At 43.4% G+C, this 22,254-nt stretch overlaps 1 protein-coding gene across 1 annotated transcript in view; it reads left to right on the top strand.

Moving 5' to 3' along the window:
- Nucleotides 1-212: 212 nt before the first annotated feature.
- The window catches only part of ubtd2 (ubiquitin domain containing 2), a 28,287-nt gene continuing 6,245 nt past the window's right edge, over nucleotides 213-22,254 (top strand). Inside the window, exons 1-2 of the mRNA XM_056285169.1 lie at nucleotides 213-343; nucleotides 3,257-3,493. Coding sequence (XP_056141144.1) covers nucleotides 274-343; nucleotides 3,257-3,493 — 307 coding nt within the window. The 5' untranslated portion in view covers nucleotides 213-273. The remainder of the gene's footprint in view (nucleotides 344-3,256; nucleotides 3,494-22,254) is intronic.

Genomic DNA, 22,254 nt, shown 5'->3' on the forward strand with positions numbered 1-22,254 from the left:
TCTCTCTTTCCCTCTCACGCAATTTTCTATCGGTCACCTTCTACTGATGCTGATGCTGGTGATGATGATGATGATGATGATGTGAGCTCGCTCTCTCCGCCTTTCCCACCGACGATGCCCGCGCACCGTCAATCGGGGGGGGGGGAGTGGAGGAAAGAAGGAAGGAAAGAAGGAAGGAAGGAAGGAAACTAGGAAGAGGGCAGAAAGAAAAACAAGAGAGGGGCTAGCTGCGGGCCGGGGGTAGCGAGTCGAGGCTGCGCAGCTGAAACATCCATGGGTGGCTGTGTCGGGAGCCACCACGATTCCTCAGGCAGCTTAAATGAGAACTCAGACGGCACCGGAGGTAGGACAGGCCGAAGTGAAGACGCGTGGTGGTTTTCTCTCCATCTGTCTGTCTCTCTGTCCGTCTCTCTCTCTCTCTCTCTCTCTCTCTCTCTCTCTCTCTCTCTCTCTCTCTATCTATCTGTCTTGTCACACTCTGTCTGTGTACGTGTTTGCCGAGGTCCCCCCTTTAATTGATGCCGCCCCATCTCACGTCGAGACGGGCGGGCAGATGGGAACGGGAGCCCGCTCGCCCCTCTCCGCGGGGCCTTATGCAAAGAATGACGCCACGTCTGCCCGTTATTTCATTAACTTGTTTATCTCAACCTGCCGCCTGTCTCTCTCTCTCTCTCTCTCTCTCTCTCTCTCTCTCTCTCTCTCTCTCTCTCTCTCTCTCTCTCTGCCTCTCTCTCTTTGTTCATTCTTCGTCAGGACGTTTTGTCCACAGACATGTATTACCCGGCTAGCGAGCCTGCCAGTCCCAGCCTAGCAGTTAGCGTGCTAGCTTTGCTCTGACGAAAATATCGAGGTAGATGACGATCTAGCTAGCTAGCTAGCTAAGATAGATATCTGCACGAGTCACAGACAGCGGCGGCATGTAGGAGCACAAACGCACTCAATGGATGACGGGATGCGGATTCGCCAACAGCTTTGCCGGCCACTTATAAGCTGCTAGCTAACAGCGGCGCGTGTTTTCCTATCGATTTGTTTTCTTAAACGAGGCGGAGCGGCGCGTCTCGTGTCCGCAGCCGCAGAGGCGAAACTTAACTTTTAACATGACATCGTCCCGTGTAAAACGTTCAATAATGATCTTTCACGCTCGTAAAGGACGTTTTTAACAAGTCTGCCATACTGCCACTGACCGCGTTTCCACTCGTGTCGGCGCATAAAGGAAGAGAACAGGCTTGTTGTACCGAGGTGAGGCGGGGGGGGGGGGGTTCTGCCGCGAGCGCGGTAGATAATGACAGACAGCCGTGGGACGTCAGCACTGAACGAAAAAGCGCCGGAGAGCCTCGTTTTGAGAATAACGCCGTTGTGCTTGACGGCGTTTGGCTGCTGGACTGTGAAGGGGGCCGGGGGAGGTGTCTGTTTTGTAAGATGTGGAGAGGTGCTGCGCGTAAACGGTGAAACCCAGTGGATGCAGAGATACGTGAACCTGCTTCCCCCGCCTGTCTCATCCTGCGGCACTGTCAACTTTCCCTGGCTTTTGTTAGTCTGTTTCTCAAGAGTTTCTACCCGTCTGCCTTCTAGTGTTCCCCACCTTGTTCCCATGACACAAACTGGACCTGCAAACCCCCATAGCTTTGCAGCAGTATGGGTCCTAACCGGTGACGTTGTAGTGCTATAGCCAAGATAGGTGTGTAACTGCTAGGACGGCCTGCCTTTATTTACAGAGACTATATCAGTGTTTCTCAACCCAGTCCTCAAGGAACCCCTATCCTGCATATTGTCTTTGCAACCCTGAATAGGTACCTGTTTGTAGTTATTCAACCAATCAGCAATGAATTTTGTCAGATGTTGCACACCTTGCATAACTAAGTGCTGCGAGATGATTGGTCGAGTAAGTACAAGCAGGGCTGCCTATGCAGGGCTACAATGAAAATCTGCAGGATAGGGGTTCCTTGAGGACTGGGTTGAGAAACACTGCTCTATATGATCCTAGACCACACTTTTGTTAATGCCAAGTCTCTGTTTTCACGTGTCAAAGTAAGAATAATAAACTTTATATCACACCTTTCTGAACAACATTGCAAGGTGCCGTACACAACAGGATAAAAATAATGCACATAGTCGAGATAAAACAACAAAATACAATAAAAATATAGGCCATGATGCCAGATCCGCTCCACACACCAACAATTGTTTTGCAGAGTAGTTACAGTGTATTACTTTCTCTCTTCTCAGCATAAATATTGCTTGACATAGCTAGGTTGATCTCATGGACTTGCAGAATCACAGGTTATCTGGGGGAGTAGGTGAGTATAGAAAAGAGCAAGCAGAGAAGTCAGAAATAGAGTCAAGAAGTCTGCAAAGCATGCACACAGCGAGACGAGAAGATGTGCAAGAACAGACAGGCAATTTACTTTCTACTTTATATCAATTTAGGTTGAAAGTCATTTGGATTCTTAGCATACAGTCAGATTTGCCATAAGGCCAAATGCTCGCAGGAGAAAGGTAAGTTAAAGAAGACAGTCAGCAGTTAGTTGTAGTCTGTTGACTAGAAACAATCACTTGCAGGTGGTGTCATTCGATCAGTGTCGTGATCAGCGCACATGTGCAGCTCGGCAGGTGTAACACAATACTTTGATCAGCTGGTCTTTCACTGTGTTTCTCACTCACACACACACACCTATATCATGGTATCCTGTACTTCTGTCCCCTTCTTCAGGGATCCAGATGATGTTGTTCATTAGCTATTCTGCTGGAGATGGAGCACAATTAGATAGCAAAACTTTTACCTGGCATTTTTATATGGCAGTACATGTTCACTGACTCTGTTCTGCAGTTTTCATCAGTCCTTATGTGTATGCGGGCATTTGTGTGTGCCTGTGTGTGTGTGTTTGCATGTATTGGTGTGTACATACTTGTTTGATGGTACAGGCCCATGTGTTTGGTGTCAGTTGGGTTTAGCTGTATTGTTTTGTTAGCGATGAAGACTGTCTTGTGTGTGTCTTGTTCTCTCTATCCTGCTGTTCTTCTGTCTCCTCTTAAATCACTTTCTCTTTCCTTTTCCCTCTCTCTCCTTCTGCTCCTTTTTTCTTCCCTTCCTCCTCTCTTAATTTTATACTCCTTTTACTTGTGCCTCATCTATCTATCTATCTATCTATCTATCTATCTATCTATCTATCTATCTATCTATCTATCTATCTATCTATCTATCTATCTATCTAGCTCGGTTTTAATGCTGTGGTCTCCTCCTCTTCTTCCTCCTCAGTGGCTCTAGGGCGTAACCAGCCCCTGAAGCGAGAGCGGCCTAAATGGAAGAGTGACTACCCTATGACTGAAGGCCAGCTGCGCAGCAAGAGAGATGAGTTCTGGGATACGGCACCAGCATTTGAGGGCCGGAAGGAGATCTGGGATGCATTGCGGGCCGCAGCCAGCGCCTTCGAGAGCAACGACCACCTGCTGGCCCAGGCGATCCTTGATGGGGCCAGCATCACACTGCCCCATGGTAACCACGGTTTTTATACACACTGCAGTGCAGGTAGTAGACCTTGGTCAAACAATACTGACAAATACTCTTCCCATTTTTTGTACCAAATGGGAGGAGTATGCCGCATACAGTGAATCCCATAAAGTTAGGACATCGCTGGGAAAGATTCAGTTGGTTATTCTGCATGCTTTTTTTTGTGTGGTCAACATCCTACCTCATCCTGGAATAGCCCTGATCTGACAACCACTCCCCAATCTGTGGCTCTTTTAAGTGTAGTTAAACAAACCCTAAGAATGATTTGTTAGTACTATTTGACCCAGGCCTGATAGAAATTGCCACCAGCCAGCAACTTTCCCACTCTTGCCACTGTGGGATGCATACTTTGTGAGCTGTACACATCAGCTGTAAAGTACACGATGCCTTTGGATTCCAACAAGACAGAAAATGGTGAGAGGACTGAAACACCCCTTGGAAGTGTGCTGTACAGATATCCCACTTGTTCAGAACACGAGAGGTTCAAAAATGGTCAGACATCAATGTTTTCTGAAATGGAAAGTTGCAGGGTTGCAAACTTGAGAATTAATTTCTTTTGTGGGGTTTTCTTAGCCATCTGCTGTCATTTTAGCTAATCTGCATTTTCTTCTTTTCCACTTTATATACTATGGTGTGCTGTACTGTACTATTGTATTTAATTCAATACTTACAGTATCATACTTCATTGTACTGCACCACACCATGTTACATTGTTCTACACTCTACTATGTTAAACTAAATTCTAAATTATATCCCATGTGACCTAGCTCAAACTCAGCCTGAACGTGCAAATTATTTCATTTAATTGCTACGAGGATTGGAATGGGATTTCATTGCCCGACTGATTAATCCCCAAACATCCTGTTGGCTTTCAGTGAAGAGTTTCAAGTTATGGTCTCCCTCCTTTTGTGATCAGTGACTGCATTCTCTGTTTAGCCACTAGAAGAAGTGGCGACATAAGCGTCATGTTGGGGTCATACTTGGAAAGCAATTGCTGCACGCTAGCATTTTAGTACTGTATCTGTTATGACCAAAATAATAACTTTCTATGCCTTTTGAGATGCTATGGGATGAATTGATGTAACTCAAGACAATATTGCGAGGGAAGGTGCCCACTTGTTAAAGCCATGACACGTCTACACAAATGGGCTCAGCACTCTAATAGCCAGTTTATATAGTTTAATAAATGATGCTACCTGTGAGATGGGCCAGTAGGTCGGTAATGATACAGCTTAATAGTCTCTAAGTTAACTGCTAACAGGTTAGCACATTTGGTTTGGATCAAATGTGCCAAAAGGTTAGCACATTTGATTGGGACCAAATCATCAAATTGTCTGAATAAGTCTTCAGTGTCAGTGCTCACTGTGGAGTGCAGCATGAGAATTGTTACACGATCCTTTGTAATGGTAAACAGTATATAGTGCATGTGTAATCAAACTCAGAAATTCCTCATTCATGTGTCACCAGTGTCTCCTCCTGCTGTTTCACTCCTGGTTCGGCCAGGTCAAACCAGAGCCAGCTGAGCTGCAGCTGTGGATTCCGCAGGTCTTATGTCACCGCCTTGCTGGTCCAGTGCTCCAACGCGAGGCACAGTCAGACCCGTCTCATATGTTCAGTTTCTGTTTGGGTTTACATGTATAGCATCAAGTTCAGAGTGAAGTTGCTTTGGTAGATCAACCAGTTGATAGCGACCCACAATTTGTTCACAGTTTTGATTTCCATAGGCTCACACACAGGTAAATGTATTGAAATGGGACCAAGAGTAGACCATTGAGATGTTGTTCAGTCTGTAACGCTGATGTGTGTGTGTTTGTGTGTAGTTTGATGTCAAACCTGTTCTGCCATTCTAAAAGTAGACATAATACTTGATGGCATTGATCGTAAGGACATATCTGGCCCAGTTGGTGTTGTTTTTTTAGTCAGATAATGTCCGTCTACACTAGATGGCTTGAACATTGCCTAACCTCTCAAGTTGAACTGTTGGGTGGAGTTGTTTGGACAAACAGGACTCTCCCTCCGCCACTCTGTCTTGTTAGAGCTGTTTTTCAGAATTTTACTGGATCTTTGGCATCATAAACACAGCTCCAGTGCAATTTCAAATGGACATGTCCAGACGGATTTTTTTTCCCTCCAGTAATTTGTGTTATACTGATCCCTTCCCTGTCTGCTTGTGGCATGCTTTTCATTAGCGATGCTCCAATTGATTGGCCCATTTTTAACTGTATATAATTAGATTAGAGACCCACCTGAATGCCAATCCCCCAAACGGATATTGTGAAGCAGAAATTGGGAGCTGTATGAATTAGATGTTGGCTTTCATGCTGCCTGATGGATTTTATTTCACCTGCTGCTACCACTGACAAATAGATTGGTTAAATATGTTGTATCAGTCCCGAGAGCTTTTTCTTTATGCAATAACTCAATTTAAAATATTCGTGCTGCTGATGAATGTGAAACACCTTATTGAATTTATTGGCATTAAACCAGCTGAGCTCCACAGCCCATGAAACCCAGGTTGTGCTGTTAGCAATAGTAACATGCTAGGCCTGGAAATTATTTTTTTTTCCTACCATCCTAGTATTGTCTGGAACTCTGAAGTCAATTGCTTCAAGCTCAAATGTTGCTCTGAAGTAGTAAATCACTTGTTATACTACTTGTATTACTACAACTGCCGAACATTTGCCAGAGTATTACCAGCTTCTGCGGTTGCATGGTGGATGCAAAAGTGATATAATCCCAGTGAGCAAGACTCAATTGCAACCATGTCAGTTCTTAATATTTTGTTGTCTGGTTTATGCAGTCAGGATTATAGATTGCTTGATGCAGGAATATTCTTTTGTGCCGGGATCATCTCAAAAGACATGTTCAATCATCCTGAGTAAAAAAAAATTTGCCAGCCCTGGGGTTATGGGGATGATAAAATAATTTGAGCCCTGTATACACTGTCCAAGTGTCCTTGAACAAGACCTCTGACCCTGTATCTGCTGGCTTACCCCAAGGCACATAGGATGAGACAAAATAGTTAAAGATGAATGTGTTATGACTTTTGGTTTCTGATCTTATTGCTGTGCAAAGTAAAAATGAATTGATCATGGATCTGGGTGGCATGATGGCTCAGTTGTTAGCGCTTTTGCCTCACAGCAAGAAGGTCCTGGGTTAGAACCCTGGGGTTGTCCAACATTGGGGGTCATCCCAGGTTGTCCTCTGTGTGGAGTTTGCATGTTCTCCCCATGTCAGCGGTGGGTTTTCTCCGGGTGCTTCGGTTTCCCCCACCATCAAAAAGACATGCATGTTAGGGTTAATACTGCTGTCTGTGCCCCTGGCCAAGGCATGGCAAGACGAACTGGAGTTGGTCCCCGGGCGCTGCACGGCGGCTGCCCACTGCTCCTAGCTACACAGTTAGGATGGTTTAAATGCAGAGAAAGAATTTCCCCATGGGGATTAATAAAGTAGTAAAAAAATCTCTCTAGTCCAACTGTGGATTGACTTTTAATGATGGTGGGGACTTTTTTCATGCATAGCCTCCCATCGCCTCTAACAAAATGACAACTTGAGTCACTGCATCAGGCCAGCGAAGTATTTGTCTCGTAAGCAGTGGAAAAAACAAAAAATGTTGGCCAGTCTTTTTCACACATCTGCGTCCTTTTTTAGGTGAGTTTCACCCTAAGGAAGAGGTGATCCACCCAAACTGCTATGTAATGAGGTAATTGATATAATAAGTGATGGTGATGGAGAAAGTGGGCCAAGCAAGATGTTTAAGCGCTCTCTCTCCCTGTCTCTTACAGATAGATAAGTAGTCATGAAATCACTCTGACAGACTGCCCTTAGAGGGAGGTATTTGTTGGCCTAATGTGCTTACCTTGACCATAGCAGCCATCATGTAGAGAACAGCATCCCGTGTACCTCTGTTGACTCATCTTGCTCTCGCTTACTGTAACCATACAGCCTGGCTCAAGCCCCTTTGTCAGGCCCGCTTCCGTTAGTCATAAAACCACACATGAGTGTGGGAAGACCTTTTAAAACTCTGGCTTTAAGAAAAGCCATGGCTATTTTACCGCACAGAGGGGATCAGACATTTCCATATCATTTTGAATGTTCTAGTCTTTAATGTCTTAAAAGTTCGAGATTAAAAAATAAACCTGTGAAATCCAAATTGGATCCAGTGACCTGAAAAATAGATTCTTATGTTTTGCATTTGATATACACATGCTCAATAGACATGCAGCTTTTTTGTGTGTACATTGATTTTGCTTATTCTTATTCAAGAAAAACAACTTTTACTTATGGTGGGCAAAGTTTTCATCCTCGTTTTAGTGACATACTCTATCTTAGTAAAAGCAGCAGAGTAGATTGTAGGATTTGAATTTACTGAATTGGAATATGTCGGGGCGGCACGGTGGCACAGTGGTTAGCACGGTCATCTCACAACAAGAAGGTCCTGGGTTCGAGCCCCGGGGTAGTCCAACCTTGGGGGTCATCCCGAGTCATCCTCTGTGTGGAGTTTGCATGTTCTCCCCGTGTCTGTGTGGGTTTCCTCCGGGGGCTCCGGTTTCCTCCCACAGTCCAAAGACATGTAGGTCAGGTGAATTGGCCGTACTAAATTGTCCCTAGGAATGAATGTGTGTGTCTGTCTGTGCGTCTGTGTGTCGGCCTTGTGATGGCCTGGCGGCCTGTCCAGGGTGTCTCCCCACCTGCCGCCCAATGACTGCTGGAATAGGCTCCAGCATCCCCGCGACCCTGAGAGCAGGATAAGTGATTAAGATAATGGATGGATGGGAATATGTCGGTCATTAGATTTTCCCTTGAGCAAGGCAAGGAACCTGTTCTTCCTCAGTGGGGCACACTTCCTGACCTGCACTCTGGCAAAAGGCAAATGTGTACTTTTTCTTATGCCGGGATCAGACTACATGATATTTTTGTCTTTCACGATGGTCATCATGTCCGTTTAGGCAGTTGTAGTGCCATACATTCTTGCCGTGTGTTGGCTGGGAGACTGGCAGCACTACAAGTATGACCCCAACCAATCATCGTATGCTGCCTTTCATGATCTTGCATGAGTTCATAAGTCTTTGGGGAGGAGGGTCAAGAAATTGTCAGTCATGGCTACAGAGGCTTTATATTTATTTAGTCTGACTAACCACTGTGAATTCTTTTTTTTTTAATATCGCTTGTTGTGCCCTCACCTATGTAGGCACATGTTCATTCACTCATTCATCCAAACTGCTTATCCTGCTCTCAGGGTCATGGGGATGCTGGAGCCTATCCCAGCAGTCATTGGGCCGCAGGCGGGGAGACACTCTGGACAGGCTGCCAGGCCATTACAGGGCCGACACACACACACCTAGGGACAATTTAGTATGGCCAATTCACCTGACATGCATGTCTTTGGACTGTGGGAGGAAACTGGAGTACCCGCAGGATACCCATACAGACACGGGGAGAACATGCAAACTCCACACAGAGGACGACCCCTAGGCGCATATTACTATCTTAACAACAGTAAAAATACTGCACCATTGACTTAAGACCAGGTTTTTGTTGGTCAATTGGGCAATCGCTTTCCACTGCCTCAAGATAGCAATGTGACAATAATGTGCCTGACCACCTTCATTTTAAGACCAACACGCCCATGGGCACTCCGATGAGTGCAAGTCCATTTGCTATTTCAACAACGTGGATAGGAAAATGACAACTGCTTCGGTTTGAAACTAGCAAAGACACACTTGCATTGCATGTTGCGCTGCTTTTTACCGGGTGTAAGATAGAGCCCCGTGTCCCTGTACTACTCTGGACAGTAGAAGACTGCTGCTGATATCCAGCAGCTTAATGTATTTTTAGTAAATACATACAACCTTATCATCATATAGGCTGTAGAAACTCTGGTTTTAGAACTGCAGCCCATGTGCAGCTTCACCTATTGATGCTCAGAACACTAATAAACTTGTGCAATATTATTTAGCTCTGTGTACGTTTTGGTGTTTTTCTGAAATTTTGTTTTTTTTCCCAGACATTCAGAGTCTAATCCTTGTCAGTCAGGTACAGTCCAAACATATGAACATATGACCTGTTTCTTAGATTTCAATTTTTAGTTACTAGAAATCTTTTTATTCTCTACCATTTGCTTACTCAGAGCCTTTTTCATCACTGCTTTTATTATTTGGTCATTGTTTTAATTGTCACACATAGGACCGTTGCAAGCAAGCCAAGTCATATTCCTTGCACGTGTAAATTTACTTAAAGCAATAGAAAACAACATGCATGGGTTGGTAGCTTGTAATATTCAGAGCCCATAAGAAAATTCTTAGGCATGTTGATTTATGAGAAAGTTGCGTTAAAATGTAAAAAGTTATGTAAGTTACGTTAAAAGTTATGTTAAAGAGGGCGTCTGGGTAGCGTAGCAGTCTATTCCATTGCCTACCAACACAGGGCTCACCAGTTCAAATCCGCGTGTTACCTCCAGCTTGGTCGGACGTCCCTACAGACACAATTGGCCGTGTCTGCGGGTGGGAAGCTGGATGTGGGTATGTGTCCTGGTCGCTGCACTAGCGCCTCCTCTGGTTGGTTGGGGCACCTGTTTGAGGGGGAGGGGGAACTGTGGGGAATAGCGTGATCCTCCCATGCGCTACGTCCCCCTGGTGAAACTCCTCACTGTCAGGTGAAAAGAAGCGGCTGGCGACTCCACATGTATCAGAGGAGGCATGTGGTAGTCTGCAGCCCTCCCCTGATCGGTAGAGGGGGTGGAGCAGCAACCGGGATGGCTTGGAAGAGTTGGGTAATTGACCGGATACAATTGGGAAGGAAAAAGGGGGGGGGGGTTAAGTTAAAGTTTATGAGAAAGGAAGAAATTCTATTTATGAGAAAGTTGTGTGTTTTTGTATTGCTAGTCTAATGTCACTAGGTGGCGCTATGTATTCTGCTGAAATAGAGATTTTTGTCATCTCAGATTCAATGCTGAGAAACTCAACCGGTGTCCTCTTCAATACAGAAGGGGCTATATTTTATGTTACACAATTTATAAGCTATATTATAAAATGACATATTTATCTATTTATGAAAGGAAGGACATGGTTTTGGCTGAGCACAAGCTTTTTTTTTTTTTTACAGTGTCTCTCACTCACAAGAGTGGGTACGCTCAGGTGCTGGAGCCACTTCCTAGCTCTATCTGTTCAGAGTGGCATGTGTGTGGGAGGCCAAAAAATTCAAAAGCCTAACCAAACAAGACACCTCCTATCCAACTGGGCAGAGCAGCACTGTCCGGTTGGACGTAGTGCATGAACCAAGTGGGCAGGGCAGCGTTTTCCGGTGAGATGTTACAAGCCACTTCTTTTTTAAAAAAAAAAAGAAAAAAAAAAAGAAATAAAGAACAGCAGTAGCGTTGTATGGCAAGTCGAACTGTTCAGAAGACCCCGTGAATCAGAGCAGGGACATGAAAGGCGCATTTTATTTATTTTTACTTTTGTACTGTACTGCCACCGATATAGCATGTTATTTAGAGGAACTTAATTGATGTTTAATAGACATATAGTAAGTCACTTTTCGCACTACAGCATCATGCCTTCGAACATAGTCACCGTCTCCAGGAGTAACATACGTTTTCTGATGACGATGTCCAACCTTTTGACCGCTCACGTAACATTAACATTGTATATGTGGTGTTATGTACACCTATCATGCTGATGATCTCATAGCGTTTGTAACGTGTACAGGGCAACGATCTGGCACATATCGTTACTGAGCTAATGGATGGAGTGAGGGAAATGTTTGCTCAGGCGGATTCTATTCTCCACCCCCAAGCAACCTCTTTTTTTTGTTATCTTTGCAACAAACGGGTGGACGTCCAAGGTACGGTACCTATAGTGTAGCACTTAGCAGTGTTTTCTATATTTTTAATGTATGGGTTTATTGTAGCAGATAGCACCCAGCAACAACTCCTCTTGAAAGACAAATGTAGGGGGACTTATGTAGGGGGACTTTCTTGTCCTGGTGCACCATATGTGTATTCTTTGGTTAATCATTATCAGTGCTTTTTTTTTTTTTGGCATTTGGTTTCCAGGTATCAGCAATTGGATGAACAAATATCCAAGTTCAGAGACAGTGGAATGATATTGGCTTCCATTGCTGATTGTCTCGGCATCAGTTCCGAAGACGACAAGAATTAGGCATTGTACAGAATTTCCATCCCATCCCAAAATTCTATATCAGGCAAAATTCTTTCAACAAAAATGTCATTGTAGTTCCACACCACAAAGTCACAAAACTCAGCATCCACAGTGTGAAGCTGTGCCTGGACCTGGAAATAGTAAACATAGCTCCTGTCCAGTGTAACATCATCCCCATCATTGATAAGGCAGTATCCCTTTCCTCCAGCACACAGGCGCAGATTAACCTCATCTTGCTTGCTGTGGGGACACTAACATTTAACAGTGAAAAGAATATGTAAAAAAAGGTTAATTTTGTCTGACTTTTTACTTAATTTATTGATTCTTGTATAAAGACAGGTGTTTTTTACCTGACGCTTTTCGACTACCAAGCCTGCAGTCTTCATCAGAGGTGTTGCCGAAGCGTCCTGTCAGCTGATTTATGTGGACATGGTCATCCTACCTGTTACTGCATAAATCAGCTAACAGAAAGCTTCAACAACATTTCTGATGAAGACTGCAGGCTTGGCAGTCGAAACATATCAGGTAAAAAAAAACACCTGTTGTCTTTATATAAGAAATCAGTGAACTAAGCATGTAAACAAGTATGTGTGCCAATATCTTTCCAGTTTAAATGCTCTCTGTCTTTACATTAAAGTGAAATTATGAATTCATATGCTGAACATCTTTTTTAGCACGTTTATAATGAACCATAATATTACCTGCCCTGTGATGGCCTGGCGGCCTGTCCAAGGGGTCTCCCCACCTACCGCCCAATGACTGCTGAGATAGACTCCAGCGTCCCCGCGACCCTGAGCAGGATAAGCGGTTTGGATAATGGATGGATAATATTACCTTTATCTCACAAATCCCAGTTCCATGACAGTCGCAAGTGACTATCCCATCAGGCGAGGCTCCCATGTATGGCCACTTGTGATTCAGCCAGAGACCACTTTCCATACAAAAGAAGCCCTTGTGCTCCAGACCCATCAGCTTCTCATACGCTGTTCTGGCTTGTGCCTCATGTTTACATCCATAACTGTAAACAGTACACAGAAACAAAAAATGAAATGGTAATTTAATATTTAGTGTTGAATTTAGAAACTTTGCAGTGGGTCAGTATTGCAGGCAACATTATTACAGTTCAGTGGTTTAAATATTGGCTATATTCAACCCTACCCCGGCCTAACCCTTGACTTATAAGCCTATACTGGATGTTGACCCTTGTACTAGTCTTACCCAAAATCTTGCCTCTGTCTTATCCTAATTCAAACCCTAAATACCTTGTCACGATTGTTGTGACCTTGTGTGCCTCTGGGTAACATATGTCCATAATCAAGTTCTTGGGTGGTTACAGAGGGTTAGTCTTAAAAGTTTGTTTAAGCTTAGAGGCAGTTATGTGTCCAGCTCTTTGTCAATACCAAATGCTGGATGCACATGTACCCTGGCTTTGAGTTGCCTTCTCTGCAGCCTGGACCTGAGAAGGGGTTAGCTCTTCTAGCTGGAAATCCTGCATAGCTCTCCAAACTATGTGGGGGGGGGGGGGTAGCTGCAGAGTCTCTGGTGTTCTGTATTCAAGAACAGTTTAAGGCAGCATGCAAGATTTGGGGACAAATTCTTTGTAATTCTCCTTAGCCATCAATGCAGCACTTTGGACAGTGTCTGCTAAAGGAATCACAAAACCTAACTTATGTTTCTGACCCTATCTTCACTCTTGGACATTGAAGTGGTTTCTCAACCTTAAGTTGTTCAGTTCACCTCCCAGTGATGGCATCATCCAGTTTTTGTCTTTTGGATTTTGCTGAGGAGAAGTCTATAAGAGGTGCAGGAGTGACAGGAATCTGAAAAATGTGAAAAGCATCTACTCCTGTATTTTCACAATGTGTGTCTGGTGTGTGGTGTGTGTCTGTGTGAGAGTCTATAAACGGCCAAACTAAAGCACTTGGGGCCTTGATTCTTTTTGGAGGTTATTGGGGATGATCAGGGGCACCTATAAAAAATAGCAGAACATTAATTAAAGTTATGCACAATTATGCATAAATATGCAAAATATGTGTTTTTCTAAAAATGGCTAAAAACCACTTTTCTCGGCATTTCAGATGATTCTGAGCATCTTTGATTTTTTCACCTATATAAAAAAAAAATTCTGGGACTTTGAAATGTTTTGGCATTATGCAAAATATGCATTTTTGCAAAAATGTACTTATGATCCTCATTTATTTTGGAGGTGGTAGGTGTTGTTCCAGAGAGGACCAGAAAAATAGCAGAAAATTAAAATAATTATTCTAATTATGCAAAATATGCATTTTCTAAAAATGGCTAAAAACCACTTTTCTCGGCATTTCAGATTAATCTGAGCATTTGGGGGGAGGGAGTTGTAGTGGGGGGGGGGGTTAGGGGCAGGGGGAAGGCGGTTAGCTGGCAGGATGAAGAGGAGGGAGATTTAGACGGGTGGATAACCAAACCGCTACATTGTAGCGGGGTTCTTCTAGTAAAGATCATAAAGTACTGCCCTACTAAGGAATATGATAGTAACTGACCATTTCTAACACACCGTTCTGTGGTCCATAACATGGAAAATTTAAGATATGACATTGCAACTACAATTTGTGGTGTGTCTTAGTTTAAGACAAACATAGAAATTGCAGTTGCAGTGTTTGATCATAGTTTCCCCATGTTAGGGTCTGCTGAAGTACGTTTTAGAAATTGACAGTTACTGTCATTTCCCTTAGTAGGATAGGGTAGGCTACAATTACATCTACATACATCTTATACAAAAACAAAAGCAATAATGTACATTTAAACACCCTTATTACATGTGGTGGCATCAGCCACATGCACTTTTCTGTTGTGCAGGAGGCTGTATCTCGCATCTTAACACCAGCTTTAATGGGAAAGAGAACTGCCCCTACATGAGAACAGGAAAATCTGTGAATAGAAAAGAATAGACATTTCTTTATCAGGAATCAGGACCACTTTATTAACCACAAATGGAAAATTGTATTTTGCACAGTTCATCTGTGGGTGTGTACTGGTGATAGATTTAAAACAATTGCTACAAGCAATACCACTAACACTTAAATCAGGGTTAACAGTTACACAAAAGACAGTCGAACGTAAATAACTTAGCCTGCCATGCAATTGCAATGAGCTGCAATGACTTCAACGTTTTGTTTTGCGATGTTCCACGTCTTAATGGCATTTCACCGGACCTTTGAGAGTGGTTAACCTCGTAACATTAAGTAAACAACTGTAACATTAACTTTGAGAGGCACCGCAGCATTGCATGTTTGTTGCTAGGTTAATCAAAATCAGGTTTAGTGGCCATGTAGGTTTGCACTACATGGACTTTGACTCCAGTTTCGTGGCTCTCTGTGTACTTAACATAGAATAACAATACTACAACACAACAATCGTCAGATATATACACAAGGATTGACTATATACAGGCGAAATAAGAGGGGATAAAATGCAATGGTGCAGAGAATATACAGTGGTGCTTGAAAGTTTGTGACCCCTTTAGAATTTTCTATATTTCTGCATTAATATTACTTCAAACATCATCAGATGTTCACTCAAGTCCTAAAAGTAGATGAAGAGAACCCAATTCAACAAATGAGATAAATATATTATACTTGGTCATTTAGGTAGGGGCACTACTGCCTAGCTGCTTTGACCTTGAATTTTCAGCAAATAAAACATATTTGAACACACTTCTTTGTCAACTGTCTTGCCCTCAGAATCCAATGAGTCTCTCTTACTTGGGTTAAGGTGTCCTGCAGACCAGAGTGCATCAACTCATTATGAGATTTCTGGACAAGCAACTCCGATAAGCTGTCCTGTGTTGGTAATATCCAAGGGTGTTTTAATCTGTGTGTGCCCACCTCGTCTCCTGGAGTCTGCCTCCAACACACGAGTCCATATTCATCAAAGATAGGGTTCAAATTGGAAATCTTTGATTGTTTGTCAAATCCCTTGTTTGCCTTTAGTTGTTCAATTTCTTGTGCAAAATGCTTCCGTTGAATTAGTTTGATCCAATATCTCTTGGCCATTTCGATTTCTTCAGTGTGCATTTATCCCGCAAGTTTATCTGCTTTTCGGGTGTTGTGTGCAAATCTCTGAACATCAGTGGTTACTCTCAGCGCTCTTTGAAGACTTTTGCTTTTGCTAGCAAAAAAAGTGTTTCGGCAGTTTTACGAGACTCACTTGTGACCATTTGATTTTGCAGAATACACAACAATTTCTGTCTTACATTCTGTTTCACTGGACTGTTCAGATGGTCTTGAGTGCATGGATAGCCAGTGGGGTCCCCTCCATCACAATTAATCGATGGTGAGAAAATTCATGCTTATTCCCTGTGTTCCACATTCAGCAGGATTGTCTTTTCCACTGCTATATTTGCAGTGTTTTGCGAGTGTTATACTTTGAATTTCAGATACTCGATTTGCAGCAAATGGTTTCTATTGCTTAGCTGTATTTTTGATCCAATGCAGAGTAATCATTAAGTCTGTCTAGTAATGTACCTGAGCTTCATTCATTTTCAAATGAGTCATTAAATAATGACCAAATCTCTCTCCAAATACAGCACCTAAGAGTTCTAATCTGGGCAATGTGATTCTTTTCAATGGAGCTACTCTTGTTCTGGCTCAAATTTGACTGGTAGTACAGCCACTATCTGAGCTGATAGTGTGCATATAACCAACAGCACAAATGAACTGAGCATCACTGGACACATATTTCTTTTGTTGACTCTAAGTCTGCACTTGGTTTTAGAGTTTTTTCATAGTATCGGTCAATGTACAGATTTTGCACATCTGACAATACAGCTCACCATTGCTTCCAGCTATTTGACAAATCAATTGAGAGTTTTTGCATCCCATTCAAGGCCTCCTTCCCACATCTTTTGAAATAGGCATTTGATTCTGATAGTAAATGTGGATAGGAATCCAGTTGGGTCAAACATAGTATGTGCCGCTGATTGTAAGACTGCTCTTTTAGTATATCGGCTTTCTCTCAAGAATTCTTCCTGCTCATCAATTTCAAAGACGAAATGATCAGTTTAAGTTCCCCAAGTTATTGCTTACACTTTAAGTGTCAATTTATTTAAAATTTTGACCTTTTCTGTTTGTTGCTTCATCCACTTAGTTTGCAATTCTGGTGAGTTTGTTTTACATTTGCGGTGTCATACCTGCCATTAATATGATTTCCTTAGTCCTCTCTGTTATTTCTGCGGCTGTCGGTACATTGTGCTCTCCAGTAAATAGGTCATCAACATAGAGGCATTCCCTCAAACTACTACTACTACTACTTTCCACTCCTCCTGTCAGTGGTTGCCACAGCGAATCATCCTTTTCCATTTCTTCCTGTCCTCTGCATCCTCCTCTGTCACACCAGCCACCTGCATGTCCTCTCTCACCACATCCATAAACCTCCTCTTTGGCCTTCCTCTTTTCCTTTTCCCTGGCAGCTCCATATTCAGCATCCTTCTTCCAATATAGCCAGCATCTCTCCTCCACACATGTCCAAGCCATCTCAGTCTTGCCTCTCTTGCTTTGTCTCCAAACCTTCCAACCTGAGCTGTCCCTCTAATATAATCGTTCCTAATCCTGTCCTTCTTCATCATTCCCAACGAAAATCTTAGCATCTTCAACTCTGCCACCATCATCTCTACCTCCTGTCTTTTCGCCAGCACCACTGTCTCCAAACCATATAACATAGCTGGTCTCACAACCATCTTGTAAACCTTCCCTTTAACTCTTGCTGGTACCCTTCTGTTGCAAATAACTCCTGACACTCTTCTCCATTCCACCCTGCCTGCACTCTCTTCTTCACCTCTCTTCTGCACTCCCCATTACTTTGGACAGTTGACCCAAAGTATTTAAACTCATACACCTTCATCACCTCTACTCCTTGCGTGCTTACCATTCCACTGTCCTCCCTCTCATTCACATATATGTACTCCATCTTCTCCTACTGACTTTCATTTCTGTTCTCTCCAGTGCATACCTCCGCCTCTCCAGGCTCTCCTCAACCTGCACCCTACTGTCGCTATAGATCACAGTGTCATCCACAAACATTATAGTCAATGGAGACTCGTGCCTGATCTCGTCCGTCAACCTGTCCATGACCATTGCAAACAAGAAAGGGCTCAGAGCTGATCCTTGATGTAATCCTACCTCCATCTTGAATCTATCTGTCATTCCAACTGCACACCTCACCACTGTCACACTTCCCTCATACATATCCTGCACCACTCCTACATACTTCTCTGCAACTCCCGACTTCCTCACAAAATACCACACCTCCTCTTTCAGCACCCTGTCAAATGCTCTCTCTAAATCCACAAAGACACAATGTAACTCCTTCTGGCCTTCTCTATACTTCTCAATCAACATTCTCAAGCATTCCCTCAATGTGGGGACTATAGATAATACTATAGGTAATACTTGTTGAGATTATGTCAGATTGTAGCCGCTAGCAGGAACGGACTTAAGGATGAACTCACGTCATGTACACAGTGTTGCTTCTTTATTTTGTTTGGGAATTTTTAGAAAAAAAATGTATTTTGATATACTTTATTAATCCCCGAGGGGAAATTATGCTCTGCATTTAACATTACATTACAGTCATTTAGCCAATGCTTTTATCCAAAGCGACTTCCAATAAGTGCATTTAACGTAGGAAATCAGGAGAACTACTAGTCATCAGAGGTCATAAATGCATCTTCTCTCTAAACAAGCATCCAAGAGCAAAACCAGTGCTAAAGTAAAAGCGTAAGAAAGAGTTTTTTTTTTAAATGAGTGAGTACAATAAATGCTAAGAGCAAGTAACAACCCTGTTACTTGCTCTTAGCATTTATTGTACTAGTTCTAGTAGTTCTTGAAGAGGTGAGTTTTCAACCTGCGCCAATGGAAGAAGCTGTTCCTTTCATTGCCCTGTAGGCTAGCACCAGAGTCTTAAACTGGATGCGAGCAGCTACTGGGAGCCAGTGTAGGGACATGAGAAGAGGAGTTGTGTGGGAGAACTTAGGGCGGTTGAACACCAGATGAGCTGAAGCTTTCTGAACAAGCTCCAGAGGTCTGATGGCCAACGCTGGGGCACCAGCAAGGAGGGAGTTGCCGTAGTCCAGCCTGGAGATGACCAGAGCCTGGATGAGCACCTGTGCCATCTCGTCGGTGAGGAATGGGCGAATCCTCCTAATGTTATAGAGGAGAAATCTGCAGGAGCAAGCAACCAATGCAACATTTGCAGCAAACGACAGTTGGTCATCCAGGATCACACCCAGATTCCTCGCAGTCCGAGTTGGCATCACCACAGTGTTGTCAATGGTGATGGCTAGGTCTCGGTGCGGGCAACCGTTCCCCAGGAGGAACATCAGCTCTGTCTTGTCCAGATTGAGCTTGAGGTGGTGTGTCGCCATCCACTCCGAGATGTCAGTCAAGCACGCAGCAATGCGTGTCTCTACTTGTGTGTCAGAGGGAGGAAAGGACAAGATTAGCTGGGTGTCATCAGCATAACAATGGTAAGAGAAGTCATGCGAGCGAATAACAGAACCCAGGGATGTTGTGTACAGGGAGAAAAGGAGAGGACCCAGAACCAAACCTTGTGGAACGCCTATAGTCAGTCTGCGAGGCTCCGACACAGATCCCCTCCATGTCACCTGGTAGGGGCAACCTGTCAGGTAGGATGCAAACATTGAGAATGCAGAGCCTGTGACATCCAGCCCCTCGAGGGTCGAGAGGAGGATCTGGTGGTTCACTGTGTCAAACGCAGCTGACAGTTCCAGGAGTATTAGGACAGAGGAGAGAGAGATTGCTCTCGCAGAGTGCAGCGATTCTGTCACTGCAAGGGGGGCCGTCTCTGTCGAGTGACCCACCGTGAACCCAGACTGGTTGGGGTCCGGGAGGTTGTTCTGGTGGAGGTACAAAGAAAGTTGGTTAAAGACAGTATGTTCGAGAGTTTAAGATAGAAAGGGTAGAAGGGAAACTGGTTTGTAGTTTTTGCCGTCAGATTTAATCCATCCTAACTGTGTAGCTAGAGGCAGTGGGCAGGCAGTGGGCAGCCACCGCGCAGCGCCTGGGTATCAACTCCAGTTCGTCTTGCCATGCTTCGGTCAGGGGCACAGACAGGAGTATTAATCCTAACAAGCATGTCTTTTTTGATGGTGAGGAACCGGAGAAAACCCACCGCAGACATGGGGAGAACATGCAAACTCCACAGAGGATGACCTGGGATGACCCCCAAGGTTGGACAACCCCAGGGTTCTAACCCAGGACCTTCTTGCTGTGAGGCGACAGCGCTAACCACGCCGCCCAATTTTTCGTTTATCCATAGAAATCTCAATGCATCGCTGTCTTTTTCATTGATGGAAATTTGTAGAAAATGCTTTCCTTATATATGCCATTAATGCTATTCTGTGCTGTCTAATTTTTTTCAAAATACTCAACAGGTCTGTATTTAAACCAGGACCTGTCAGCAGACACACTCAGGCAAATTTGTAATTTGTGATATTGGGCTATACAAATAAAATTGACTTGACTTGGCTCATTTAATGACTTGTTATCTCTGACATGACAGGAAGTATCAAACACTACCCTTAATGTAATAGTAGATCTGTCATATTTAATGACTGCATGATGAGGCAAGCAGTAGATTGGGTTGTCTGAGGCCTGACTAAAACCTTCCTCTACAATTCCCTCACTCACATATTCTTGTATGACTTCATTGTATGAAGTCATATCTATTGTACAGGACTGAATCCTTTTGGAATTTTCTGATCAAATTATCAACTCTGTTCTTTGCAGTTGTGTAATTTGAAGACATATTCACCTGTTCATCTCTCTGTGGCAACCAAACTTCATATTTGCCTTCACTGTATTTCACACTCTTCACATTTCTGTAGAACTTCTTTATTCATTGAACTTTGTTTATTTTCCAAGAGTATTCCAATAGATTTCACTTCCTAGAAGTTATGCAGTTGATCAGAGAGCACCTTTGTTTCCCCGACACTTATAAGCAGTATTCCAACATCAGGGAGATCTGTGATGGTGTTTAACATTGTGACTATTCCCTGAACGAATCATCCAAATTTGTTTTCCAATGCGACAAATTTGTCATTCAGTCTTTCCATTTGTCCGGAAACCACTTTCCAGCAATGACCACCTCTGATCAATATTCCCAATTCCTCAATTTCCATTCCTCTGATTGGGTTGTCTGCTACTTGAAATCCTCTCTCTTTGAGGTTTTTTTCTCATTTGCTCACTTGCCATTTTGATCTGGGATGTGCAAACTAGGGGTTCTCTAGCAGATCTATGGCTACACCTTGATTTGATTTGAGATTTCTTAGTCGTACTCTCACTTTATGTCACATTATTCTTTTGGGATTTACTGAGCCAAAAGTGTGTAAGTTCAAAACGTCTTCACTAATGACTAACAGGTTAAGGGCTTTCGATAGGCCTTCTCAAATGAAGCTACATTGGCTACCGCTGTGTAGCAGACACCTGACTACTTGGCTCTGGCTAGAAGTTTCTATCCAAACAGTGGCTGTTTGTAGAAGCACTGTACCACAGGTTTTAGCTTCAAAATTGGCTGGAGAAACTGACACTACTCTTATCTGATGTACTAGACTCTGTGCATGTTTCACGCTCCATGCTCTGATTGGCTTGTTGGCCTATTCAGGATGATCGGTGGTGTCTTCAGCCACATTCCTCACATGAGATTCCTTGAACTCTACAGCTCTATATGTCTGGCACCCAAACATATGTAACATTTACCTAGCCTCTTGAGTTTACTTCAGAATCAACTTATTGGCCAAGTGTGCCTATGCACATGAGGAATTTGACTCCACTACACAGCAGCTTCTAGCACTTGCAGACATCCCTCACACACAAAAAAAAGAAAACAAAAAAAAAACAAAACAAAAGAAATTCTTCTTCTCTGTGCTTCTACGGTTTGGTATGTACAAACCCCAATTCCAATGAAGTTGGGACGTTGTGTAAAACGTAAATAAAAACAGAATACAATGATTTGCAAATCCTTTTCGACCTATATTCAATTGAATACACTACAAAGACAAGATGTTTAATGTTCAAACTGATAAACTTTGTTTATTTGCAAATATTCACTCTTTGAATTTGATGCCTGCAATACGCTCCAAAAAAGCTGGGACAGGGGCATGTTTACCACTGTGTTACATCATCTTTCCTTTTAACAACACTCAATAAGCATTTGGGAACTGAGGACACTAATTGTTGAAGCTTTGTAGGTGGAATTCTTTCCCGTTTCTGCTTGATGTACAACTTCAGTTGTTCAACAGTCCGGGGTCTCTGTTGTCGTATTTTGCGCTTCATAATGCGCCACACGTTTTCAATGGGAGACAGGTCTGGACTGCAGGCAGGGCAGTCTAGTACCCGCACTCTTTTACTACGAAGCCCCGCTGTTGTAACACGTGCAGAATGTGGCTTGGCATTGTCTTGCTGAAATAAGCAGGGACGTCCCTGAAAAAGACGCCGCTTGGATGGCAGCATATGTTGCTCCAAAACCTGTATGTACCTTTCAGCATTAATGGTGCCTTCACAGATGTGCAAGTTACCCATGATGCCATGGGCA

Source organism: Lampris incognitus, chromosome 8 (assembly GCF_029633865.1).
Source record: "Lampris incognitus isolate fLamInc1 chromosome 8, fLamInc1.hap2, whole genome shotgun sequence".
NCBI lineage: Eukaryota > Metazoa > Chordata > Actinopteri > Lampriformes > Lampridae > Lampris > Lampris incognitus.